Below are 12594 nucleotides of genomic sequence, written 5' to 3'. Positions count from 1 at the left end.
TTCCTCCGTTTATATCTTCATGACATGAAGATATCAACAATTTACAGCAAAATACAGCAATCCCAATCAACGTATTTTAGCAGTTTCAAAGCAAATCATCTTGTTTTAAAGACATTTCATCACATAACATCAGTATTGGCCTCCAAACACTGGCTTCCTGTTAGTTTTAGAATTGCTTTTAAGATTTATCGCTTGTTTTTAAAGTTTTAAACGGTCTGGCGCTACCTTTGTCTTCATACTCCAGTTAGAGCACTCAGATCAACCGATCAGATGCTCATAGATGTTCCCAGAAGAGAGCACAAAAACAGTGAAGACCGAGTCTTTGCGGTGCACCTAAACACTGAAACCGCTTACCTGTACAAATTAAAACTTCTCCAAAAATAGAAACCTTTAAGACGCCACTGAAAACATATCTTTTGTGTTGGCATTCGATTCTTTTGAGCCTGGAAACTTAAATTGATTTCATTTTCTGTTGTGTTGCGCTGAATTTTCTTTATTAGGTTTATTTTCCCTTCTGTTTGGATTGCTATTTGCTTCTGTATTTATCCGTTTTTGCATTTCATTACTGTTCAGCACTTTGGTCAACTGCGGTTATTTTTAAATGTGCTCTACAGATAAAGTTTGACTTGACTTAACCTTTCTTTGACTGAGTGGGCTGTGAGAACATGTTGCATTGTGAGGCGGCCTCGTTTCATGCTTTTATCACGTCTGTTGAAAGAAAGTTCAAACTGAACAACGTAAAAATTTTCCTCTTTGTGAGCTTTTAGACAGCAGCCTAAAAGACTTGCTAAGATAAAGCTACTGTGGAAAATATGAGTTAACGCAGGGGAAACGGGTTGAGTGTGAATTCACAAAGGTCATTTGATACTAACCCATTTGACTCTGTGTGTGCACTCACGTTGAGTTAGACGTTCAGATTTGTTAATTTTGTGTAGTTCTTGATCAAAATACAAAAAAATATTGACATATTTTACAAATGATTACTGGCTTCAGCCTAAGCACTGGAATCCTGTGAAATAATTGATATATTGGGGTTTTAAAGTGTCATTCAATTTAACCCGATTGAAAAAATAAACGTTGGCATTGTTTGTTTTTGCAAACGTATACATTATATAGGCGCATGATTATGTTGTGGATATGTTGTAAGTTTAACAACGCTGTGGTCATGATGTGGCACTAACCCCCTTGGTTATGGTCAGTAAAAAACAACATCTTTGCATGGCACATTCACAGCTGGAAAACTGCATTAGGTTGCTACATTACTACTTGTTCTGATGATGAAGAAGATGATAGGGTGACAGTAACAGTACATATTGTACACCCTCATGAGTGAGAGAAAAATTAAGTTTAATTTTAAAAAAGACATTAACATAGGATAGAATTAAGTTATAATAAAGTGTTTTTAAAAATGCAAAAAATGTATGTGCAATATATCTGAATTAAAATAAGAGGGGTGCAGTTCTTATTAGTGACACAAGTTGAAATTAATTAAAGTATTTTGATAATAAGCCTACCTGAGAGCCCAAATCCACTCGAGTTTACACATTTTTCTTAACCCTTTGGAACCTGAGCAAATTCGTTTGATTTATTTCAAAAACATGGATAGACGGCAGTGAACAACTTAACAACACATGGCCCAAAAAATAGCAAGAAATTAGTAGTTACAAGAAAGTTACCTGGAAATAGGCCAAAAAAGTGAATTTTAAAAATAAGCAAGAAAATGACCTGAAAAAAGTTCGGAAAATTAGAAAATAGATTTTTTTTTTTTTCTGTGACATAATTGTAAATTATAATTATAATGATTAATAGAATAGTTTTCTGGACATTTCTACCTAGTTTTAGTAACTTTCTGATAATTCTCATCCTTTTTAAAACTAATTTTCAGGTCATTTTTTTCATCACCTTTAAGTAATTTCTTGCAAACTATGGGGCACCACTTGCCAAATTAGTCATTGTTTTTCCCCTTGTGTTTTTAAATGAAATCAAACCAATTTTTTTAAAAATAGCTTTTGAGAAGCGTCAAAACACAACACAAAAAACTGGAGCCGAACTAGGTTTTTAAGGGTTAACATAAGAAATAAGGCCAAGCTGATGAAATGTACAGTTCATGACTATTTAGGAAGGCAAATCCCATAAATAAACATTTTCGATTGGGCTGCTATTACATTGCAGTTATTTAAATGGTTGTTTGGCCCCAGTGGAGGCCACAGTTCATCCATTTTTAAGTCATCCCCCCGAGCACCGGCTGCAGACAGACCCAGTGTTATGAGCCTGCTGCGGGTTTGTGCATGGGAAAGCCCGGTCGGTAGTGGCGGAGGGGCACAACGTGACCTGACAACAAGGAACCTCCGGGAAAACCGTCAGTCCTAAAGTATGTGCAGAGGAGAGGGGGCGAGGCTCCGCGAGGGGGGCGCACGACAAACGACGCGACCTGCGGCTCCTTTTAGAAACGACGAGCAACAATAACAGTTTTTCTCCATTGCTAAGACCCACAAAAACATGTCACTGGGATCCACTTGATCTTCATCATCAATTTCTAAGCACACCAGAAGTCTTCACTTGCAAATATGTTTGCACTTTTTTTTTTTATTAGTTCCACACTTTTTTGCTGCTGTCTTCAAAACAGTTTATAAAGATCTCATAAAAAGAACTCTATTGGATTAACTGTGTTAAACAAAAGGAAAATATATGTTCACAGTTGATAGGAATTATTTGCGTAGTTATAAATCTCTAAATATCTGTGAGGAACTATAAAAAGCAAGGCAAGCACAAGATAATTATTCAGTGTTTCTGAGTTTGAAAACTATGAAAGTATAATCAGAAAAATGAACTTTAAGTTGCCTTAAGCAGAAAAATCTTAAAGCATACATGCACATCCAAAAACTTAAAAAATATTTTTAAAAAACCCACCTCAAAATTATTTTTAAAAAGGATGAAAAAATATTCTAAAACAAAACAACAGAAAAGACAGCTAACACTCCAAAATTAATCAAAAACAACAAAAACATCCTGAACCTAAAATATAAACAACACCCTACAAAATACTACAATGGCAATTAATCTTCTGTGGATCAACTGATAGAATAATCAACAATTGTTGCAGGTGTACTTGCATAAACTGTTTGGTAATTATAACAAAAGTAATTTGTTAAGTAACTTAAGCTGTCAGATAAAAGTAGTAGGATAAAAAGAACAATATTCCCCTCTGACATGTAGTGGAGTTAAAGTATAAAGTGACATGAAAAGAAAATACTCAAGTATATTACATCAAATTTCTTCATAAATAAGCTACAATACTTGAGTAAATGTACTTAATGACAGTCCACTACTGCACCGCGGGAAGAGGAGGAGATGAAGCTTGAGGAGCAGCTAACTGTAGTCTCTCGTGTGATTGGCTTTGCGGTGTTGTTGCGTCCGTCTGGAGTCCCCCGCTGCCCGGGGAGGACACCCCGTAGCTGGGAGGCGGAGACGGGACCCCCGCTGACGTCAGTGGGCCTGTCTGTTTCCTGCAATAGAAAGTGAGAGAGAAGGTGAAGGCAGAAAATACAGAGCTGTACCCCCCCTCCTTCTCCTTACATTAAAAGGTGTGTTACAACCCTGCACCTGTGAGTATTAATAAACCTAGTTTAGGTGCGTTTGATTTGTTTTCCTATGTGTTTTTGGGACCCGGAGCGGGTTTCTGTCAGTGTGATATAGGTCGCTGTCGGTGGCTGCAGCCGGAGAGAGTCGGACATGCGTGTATCGGCTGTGTGTGTCGTCCGGTTTTAGCCTGCTGTGAACTTTAAAGGCTCCGTTGGGGCTGTTTTTTGGCGCAGTGTTGTTTTGGACTTCTGCAGGAGGCAACTTGATCTCCCCGGGTGCTTCTTTCTCTACACGGCGCCTTTTGTTGCTCTTTTTTGTGCACTGTAGGTAAGCCACACGCTTTTCCCACCACCTGGAGTGTTCATGTGTTCACTGTCATGGCTAATGTTTGGAGAAATGTGCATGTGTGCGGCGGCGGAAGGTTTTTTTTGGCCGCGGCGGGATTTTGTTGGATACTGGTGGTTGGGGGGGAAGTGTCCCAGCCGAGCGCTGTTGCAGAGACAGTGAGGGGTTTTCCCTGGCTCCTCCCTCACTTACAGGGCGTTCACGTGTTGCAACAGGCACAAAATACGCTATTCCCACGCATTGTTTTTGCTGACTTCATTTCATGCAGTTAAATGATTTTTGCTGTGTTTGTCATGAGTGCAAATCATATTTTCTTGCAGGAGAAATCAGTGCAGCATCACTCTTTATTTACATTTTCCTCGCATTTAATCTTGTTATGATATCACACACTCTTAGACACCGTGCATACGTGCCCGTGCGTGCTCTCCCGCCGCCGCTTTTTTACATAATGCCTCCGATTTGATCCTCAGGTGTGAGCGGAAATCATCATCAGTCACCTGCAAGTGCATGCCAGCCTTATAGGACATAGCGTTACTGTGAATCACCGGTATGTTTTTTCTTCTTGTGTCAGTATCAGGGTGTTTCCTCAAATATCTGCACACACACGCGCGCGCACACAAACACACAGCCAAGCAGACAGGCTGGCAGACGGACTGACAGACCCGCCGGGGAACATGTCTCTTTCCTGCGCCTCATCACCGTCGATTCCGATCTGAAATTGTGCATCACAGGTGAGATGCTCTTCGTGTTGCTATTCTGTTTTTTTGCGACCTGCTGCTGCAGCCAACGTGCACACACGCGACCCTATATACCGAAATCCACCGGGAGATGATGTCATTGCTGTAGCGCCACATGTATCAAACTGTATGGAGCAAAATCATCCAGTTGTAGTAAGTGTTATGTAATGTTTGTGAAGGAGGGGAAACAAAGGCTGTTTCCTGGAGCTCTGCTGCTTTCTGCATTGCTCTGGCAGGAGGTGGAGGTGTTGTAGGGACATGGTGGAGCTGATGCAAGGGCAAGAAAGCTTAAAATATGATTTAAATGAGATATTTATGCATGATGATGTGATTTGTTATGTCTATGCAGACGTGAGCTTGTCTTGTGTGCAAAACAGGGACAAGCTTTTGCAGCTCTGTGGGCTTGACATCTTAACATTTAACTCCAACACCCACCTCAGAATTTGCATGAAACCTACATACATGATCTGATCTTTTTATTGGGAACTTTTAAACCAGGGTAAAGTAGGTTGATTTCTTTCAAAAACATGAGAGGAAGGCAATGAGCAACAAAACAAGAAATGAAATGACCCCAAAACTTGCAAGAAATTAGTTTTAAAAAGACAAGCCGCAACAAAAGAAGAAATGACCTGAGATAAGCGAGAAATTAGTTGTTTTTTTTAAAGAAAATTATCTGAAGAAATAGTAAATAATAATAATAATAAAAACAGAAAAACCACGTGGAACAAGTGCTGAAAAATTATGATAGTGCTGTAACATAATTTTAAATATGCAATTATGATATGCTATAAATGTTTTTTCCCCTAGCTATTGTCTCTTTCCCTAAACATTTTCTTTATTTTTTGTGATTTTTCATTTATTTACATGCCTTGTGCAGCACATATTAATGAACAGGTCATTTTTGAAATGTGTGACAACAAAATAAAATGATTTTTTCCCTCTTGCTTTTTAAAATAATTCTCTAAATCTACTCATTTCTTGCAAATTGTGGAACATTTTTTACCAAGTACCCCCCAAATCAAACCAATTTGCTCAATGTTTAAATACTCGTTGAAGGTGCCTAAACACAGCACAAGAAAAGTGATGTTGCTCCAGGTGTCAAAGGGTTAAAGGGCATCGGGGCAGAAACAGCTCCCCTGTAAGAGGTGTGTTTTATGTTTCTGCAGTGATCTGACCTCAGCAGGGAGATTTCGGTGATAGTATCCTCTGTGTGGCCGCCCAGCTGCCCCAAGTGTTCATCACAGGCGCACACAGGACCTTATTGTTTGCATCATTCGTCATTCGGTGCTGACATTCGTCAAAGTGAAGAGTGGGCGCCCTGTATCAGCCGCTGACATGTCAATCAGACGTTTTCCCATAAACAGCAGGCGATCCTCCACCTCTGTAGGCTTTTGTCTGACATCAGAGTGGCAGATAGCAGCTGCTGCAGAGGTTATATTGATACGGGGGGAACATAATATTCACACCTCCTCTATCTGACAGACAGTAGCCTGAGCTGCACTGCATTATTACCCAGCAGCTCAGAGAGGAGAGGCCTGAAATGAAAAGTCCAGTTGTGTTCGGGGCACCTGTTTGAGGAATAAACTAAATCAGTGACTCTGTCCTGGACTCCCAGACAGCTGCTGAGTGAGAGCACAGGACTCTACACACTGTAGAGCTCACGTATTGATCTGCACAGCTCATGCTTAGCTGATTCTAAATCTCTCTCTATATATATGTGTGTGTGTGTTTGTGTGTTTTCTGTAGATGTACCCAAACTGTAGCTCAGGAGTCAGCTCTTCTCCATCGTTAGAGTTTCTCCACGATGCACCTGTGAACTGAGGGCGGAAAGATGCCACGCACCAAGCAGAACAACCCGAAGAATTTAAAAGGTGAGTTCACGCTGCTGTTTTCTGTTTGCTGGTTGGCTTGCTGATTTGGATGTAAAGAGGAACTGATTAATAATGAGATCACTTTATGTTGTTGGTTTGAGATGTTTGGCTTAAAATAGTGTGATTATTTCCTTCCTGCATTTCCTGAAATATGATTACAGTAAGATTTGGGGACTGTTATAGATAGTTTTGTGGAGAGCAGGTGGTCTTCTGTGTCTGTTGTTGTGGCCGGTGATACTGCCTTAAAATGAAGCCATAATGTCACAGGATCTGTTCACGGCAAAATGATAAAATGCAAGAAATATTTCCTGGATTTTTGTTGAAGGAACTTTCCATTGGTATGGCAACGCTGGGCCCTGCCAGCGTTGTTTGTTTGCTTCTTTATAGACCTCACGTGATAGTTAGTAGATGGATGGATGTTTACTGGACTTGCACTTGTTTGACCCCTTTCAAGTGTTATGAGCCACTCAAAGCACTTTAACACTACATGTACCGTCAGCCTCTGCGAACCGTTCTGGCTATTGACAGTCGTCTATGAAGATTTTCCTGAAGGCCTTGATGCAGGTAGAAGTTCGTTTGTTAGCAGAGGTCTGTAATGTCAAACCAGTGCGGTTCACAATGCTTTGTTTCCAGTGTGTCTCTCGTTCATATCGGTTGATGAAGGAGGACGATGAAACATCAGAGCCACGTATGTTGTTGCCACAGCTAACCTGGCCTTCATGTTTGAATTCATGCGTTTCTCTGCACTTTTACGTCTTCATTCTCACCCAAATTTGCTCTTGCGTACTGTCATTTGACACCAATGGATTTAACTTGAATCTGTTCCCAATAGTGCAGTTGTAATTTGGTAGGTACTCGTAGTACAGAATACAATACAGAACCCTGACTGGAGTCTGTGTAATTTAACTGACTTGTTTGGTGTTTTGTTTTTAATTCTGATTCATGTTCAGAAAACTTTGTCTGTCATGAAGGACATTTTTCTCAGAGTTGACTCAGCTTACTGTGCAAGACAAACTTAGACAATAAACATGCAGCACATGCTCCTAAAACCTCCCCGGAATAAATACCTAATACAATAATTTAGACAGAATACAAATGCAAAAATACTGCGTTCAAAGTGTTAAAGTAGATGCATGGATTACTACCTTTTATTTAAGATGTTTATTTTGATAGAATAGTAGTACCATATTCTGCTGTACTTTGAAAAAAGTCTTGAATGAACATAAAAATCTCAAAAATTGCAAATGTGGTGCTTGTGTTCGAGGCTCTCATCGCACTGCTCTGTGTGGATCATATCCAGCAACAAACATTTCTTTGGTGTGTGTAATTATGGCATAAATAGAACAACACGTAACAAAATTGTTAACTCATGATATAACAGTGTTTACACACATTACAACGTATGCGGTATTACCTTGAGAAATATAATGTTATACACGTCCACTTTTGTCTTATCTGCTTTTCTCTTGAGGTGTTTGATTTAGACAGAGGAGTCCGGCTTTTACTTGTGTGTAAATGTGTATTAACATACAGCAGAGTCTGTAGCTGCAGTGTTTGTGTTTGATCTCCCTCAGTGGTGATTATATTGTGTTATATTGGATAATAAAAATGTGTCAAATGGAGCAGTATTTATTGAAACAGTATTTGGTATGAATAACAAGTGAGAAAACGGACACTTTTTGAGATGAGAATGATCCTTGTGCAGCAGAAAACTCTTTGAAATACAACAAAATGCAGTAAAAGTCCATGTTAAAGACACCAGTGCTGACAGGGCATACAGCATCTTCCCGTGCTTACACAGAGCACCAACTGGCTTGAAGGATTCTGTGTTATGTTGAGAATTGACAGATTTACGTGTCAACAGACGTTTGCAGTTCACAGATCTACGATTTTGCAGCGTTACATGCTGGGTGTGAAAATGTGCATCACTGCCATTCCCCAGCAGCAGATCCACACAGCAGATTTCCTCATGTCTGTGAGCAGCCAGCCAGAGTCCCTCTGTTTATTTATCATATAAACACTTCCTGCGCTTTTCTCTTCATTGAGATTACTTGGCCAAACAACATAAATAATTAAGTTTTAGAACAGTACATTACATCGCCCCAGCAGAGGACGATAGAAACGGCGGCCAAATGAAACTCGATTCTATTTTTAATGGTGACTGTTCCCTTGTTTCTCGTGGTGCAGACAATAGAGCTGCAGCTGCTGCAGTGCTTCGGGATTTTTGTACTTGAGGGTGAAAGATCTGGACATGAAAGAGGTATAATTGACAGTAATTTGATCAGAATGGAAGATCCTTGATTCAGGAGAGGTTTACAGACTTTTGAATTCGTCATTTGTAGTGTTATTAAAACGTGCTAAGACTCAAATTTAAAGCCCTGCTTCTCAGTGATAATAAACGGTGCATTACTAAGAGGTACACGGTTTATTCAGTGAGATAAATGCATGTCAAATCAATACTTAGAACTATTCTAATATGGAATACAATCAATAAATGGCTCCTATTAGTAAATCCAAACACTCAAAAGAGACATTAGACCCCTGGACAGAGACATGTAGAAGCCCACCACCCCTCCTTCATATGAGCAAGACATCGATATAAAGAGACACAAATCAAATATGTCATTTGTTTCTTCTCATTGTAATAGTTGTATGTCTTTTTGTGATAATTTTGTGTCTCTTTGTGGTCATTTTATGTATGTTTGTGGTCATTTGTTGTCTCTTTGTGATCATTTTGGGTCTCTTTTTTAGTTTTTATGTCTTTTTGTAGTTGTGTTGTGCCTGTCTGGAGTTGTTTTGCATCTTTGTATGGATGTTTTGTAATTGTTGACACTTATTTTGTGTCTCTTGTGGTCAATTTACATTTCTATTTGGTTTGTTTTGCATCTGTTTGTTGTTGCTGTAGTTTTGTGTCTAATTGTAGTCTTTATGTATTTCCCTACGTTATTTTGCACCTTTTTCTGTCTTTTTGTTGTTTGTATCTTGTCATCTTGTGTCTGCTTGCAGTTTTATTGTATTTCTTCATAGTTGTTTTGCATCACTTTGTGGTAATTTTCCATCTCTTTGTGGCCATTTTTATGTCTTTTTGTAGTTATTCTGTGTCCCTTTGTAGTTGTTTTGCCTTGTTTATTGTCATTTAGCATGTTGTTTTGCATCAGTCTTGATTTGTTTGTTCTTTTTAGCAGTTTTGTGTCAGGAGTTTTTTTGTAGCCCTGTGTAGCTGTTTTGCCTCATTTAGAGTTTTTTTATGTCTGGTCATTTTGCGTACCTTTATCATTGTTTTATATCGTTTTGTAGTCTTTTTACGGCTCTTGTAGTTTTTGAGCCTTGATTCGTGGTTATTTGGTGTCTCCTTCAGTCATTTTGCATCTTGTGATTGTTTCCTTATGATCGTCATCATTATGTGTCTCTTTGTTGTTGTTTGGCATCTTGTTTTGCGTGTCTTTGTATTTCTTTGTTACCACCTCTCTGGTCCTTTCTCGTCCTTATTTGTGATTCAAAAAATGCCGATGTGCATCTCACTCTGTCGTCTTATTAAGACTTTAATAAATATTTAAATTGTGTCAGTGATTAAATTCAAAGGCAGTCAAAGCAACAGTAGTATATAATTTAAATACAGTACGTGTCCTCGAGGTGTTGACTTAAACTTGATGTAACTCGTCGTCTCCAGTTCTGGAGAAATTACTCAACATGTTGTAGGGAGTACCCGGTTCACTTCCTCATCCTCTGATAACTTGTTGAGACATTTGTTTGGCTTCTTGTTTTGCCTTCTGACCCAGTTCGTCACCTCTCCTCCGGGCCTGCACTCAAAGTTTTTCCCTCATCAGACAGGAAATGATAATTGCATAGCATGCTATCACATGCTTAAACTCTGCTGCCCTGAAGCCCAAAGACTAGCTTTGAAAAAAATTGTGCTTGAAGCTAAATGAGCCTTAAACTCTGTTTGTTTGTTTCTTTTTTTGCTTTGTAACATAGTAGAAATGAATCTCAGCGGCACAGACGCAAACGTGGTATTTACTTCAGTTTTTGGCTGGATGACGGGAAGCCTCGGCTTTTCTCGGGCCCTTTCTGCCTCGGAGGCTTGGCAGCCGTCTGACTCTGGTATAAAAGAAACCACATTAACATTTTCCCTCGCGGTCGTTTGGAGTCTGTCTTGACACACTTTGTCCTGTCGGGGGACACAAAGAGTGAATTGTTTTATTGACACCGTCACGACCTGGCTGCACTGCTGACATCTGTCAGGTGAATTTAAGGTGGCACGACATTCCTGCCTGTGTAGGAGGGTACAAGTACAAGTTTGCTGTCAGTAAAGCTGTCAGTAACATTTTATATGAGCCATGATAAGATATTAGCCTCACTTATGTTTATAGGGAGTGTTTTATATGACCTCCTGAATGCAATTTTATATCCACCATTTCCAAAATAGCCATGTATGAACTTTATTGAATGTGAAAGAAAATACTCTTTTTGTCAGTAGTTGTAATCTAATACTGTCCAAAACAAACCCCCTGCCATAAATCTGTACTTTAAGAGTACAGAGAAGTTATATTTCAGGCCCTAGTTTGTTATACTGGACTATAAAAAGGGAACAGACAATTAAAGCACCTTCCAGAAAACCCCTAAGTTTTTCATGACTTAATCATATTTAACAAATTATTTTATTTTTTTGTTTTCATAAGTTTCGGGGAGATCAACGTGTAAGCAGACAGCTTCTCTGTCACACGTTGTTTTATTTCCGTCATCTTACTCAACTTGCGACCCACAGGCCAAATTTGGCCCTTGATAAGATGCCAAGGGGCCCACTGACATTTTTCAAATTCACAAAAAATATAAATAGATTCATACAAGGAATTTGTTGTACTTTCAATATAAATAAGGTGTCAGTGCAACAAAAGCATAAAATTGAACTTGTTTCTAAAAAAGAGGCTGGATTCTGTCTCAAGAGCCTCTTTAGGCAAATTATTTAAATATTAATTATTTTTGTAAATGTTTTTTTTTCATTTAATGTTTAATTTTTCACTGGCCCCTGGCCATCTTGCATTTTGCACATGTGGTCCCTCTGCATGGCAAGTTAAGTATCCCTTTTGTATCGACTAGACAAATGAAGAAACTAAAGTGTGTACTCTGTTATGATCTGATCCTCTTATGAAACCGAAAAAACTGCTCACAGGTGCTCAGTGAATCATTTACCCTTGAGGGGAACATTTGTGAGATTCACTCATAAAATTTGATAGCTTACCAAAATAAAGGCAATCAGGGTGAAAAGTATCAGTGGTGAAAAGTTTGAGTCACTAATATGTCAATTTCACAAATGTTATACAAACCTTAAACAGTATTTCAGCAGCAAATTATCTGATTTCTAACCTGCCTGAGGCTCGTTAGTGTACAGTTATGTGCTCCTCAGGGCTCAACAATAGCATTGTTTCCACCAGCAGTCTGGCTCAGTTCACTTCACTTTGTTACACATTAGAACAGTCATTTTTGTGTTTCCATTAAGGGCTGGACCCAAATAATTGGGTAGGTATTCAGTTTTTTACTCCCCCCACCCCTTTTGCAGAGGGCAAATGTCATTTCAGTTTTTGTGATCCCTTTGCTGCACCTGTCACACACACACAGTGACAGGAACGATCATTTTACCCAACAGTTATTAACGGGTTTATGGACTGAGTCGAGCCGTTTCTGTGTTGCTGTGTCCACCATATGAGCCCCCTGCAGCTCATCAGCTCAGGTGAATTTCAATGTCTTCTAAAATGCGGACATGCATCATTTCAGACGCACAACGAAATTTAACTGACTAATTTAGAACACTGGACACAGATTATTGTATTAATAACTGTGTGTTTTTAACAAACTAACGTGTCACAACCGCTAACAAGCAGTCTGAGGCTCACCAGGCTCTCTCTCAACTAACACTCTCTCACCTGATGCGCTGAAACTGTCAGGCATCAGGATCCCCGCTCTCCATAATCCTCCCACATGCGTGAAGCGCACGGTCTCTCCCTCACTCACCTGACGGTGAAGCTCAGGGGCGCGAGGCGCTGGCACGGCGTCTGTCTTTA

The 12594-nt window shown here is 39.4% G+C and overlaps 1 protein-coding gene across 5 annotated transcripts in view; it reads left to right on the top strand.

The window, feature by feature from the left end:
* Window positions 1–3512: 3512 nt before the first annotated feature.
* hivep1 (HIVEP zinc finger 1) overlaps window positions 3513–12594 on the top strand; it is a 70536-nt gene continuing 61454 nt past the window's right edge. For 2 of the 5 annotated variants that reach the window (XM_042506847.1, XM_042506852.1), the window contains exons 1-2: window positions 3523–3605; window positions 6411–6535. In XM_042506847.1, the coding sequence (XP_042362781.1) occupies window positions 6496–6535 (40 nt within the window). In that variant the 5' untranslated portion in view covers window positions 3523–3605; window positions 6411–6495. Of the gene's footprint in view, window positions 3606–3834; window positions 3910–4568; window positions 4659–6410; window positions 6536–12594 lie in introns of those variants that run through there. The other 3 variants (XM_042506850.1, XM_042506849.1, XM_042506848.1) reach the window with 3 other exon arrangements.

This window comes from Plectropomus leopardus, chromosome 18 (assembly GCF_008729295.1).
Source record: "Plectropomus leopardus isolate mb chromosome 18, YSFRI_Pleo_2.0, whole genome shotgun sequence".
In the NCBI taxonomy this organism is placed as follows: domain Eukaryota; kingdom Metazoa; phylum Chordata; class Actinopteri; order Perciformes; family Serranidae; genus Plectropomus; species Plectropomus leopardus.
Note: the sequence above shows the minus strand (reverse complement) of the source record. Positions and strands in the feature narration are given on the sequence as shown.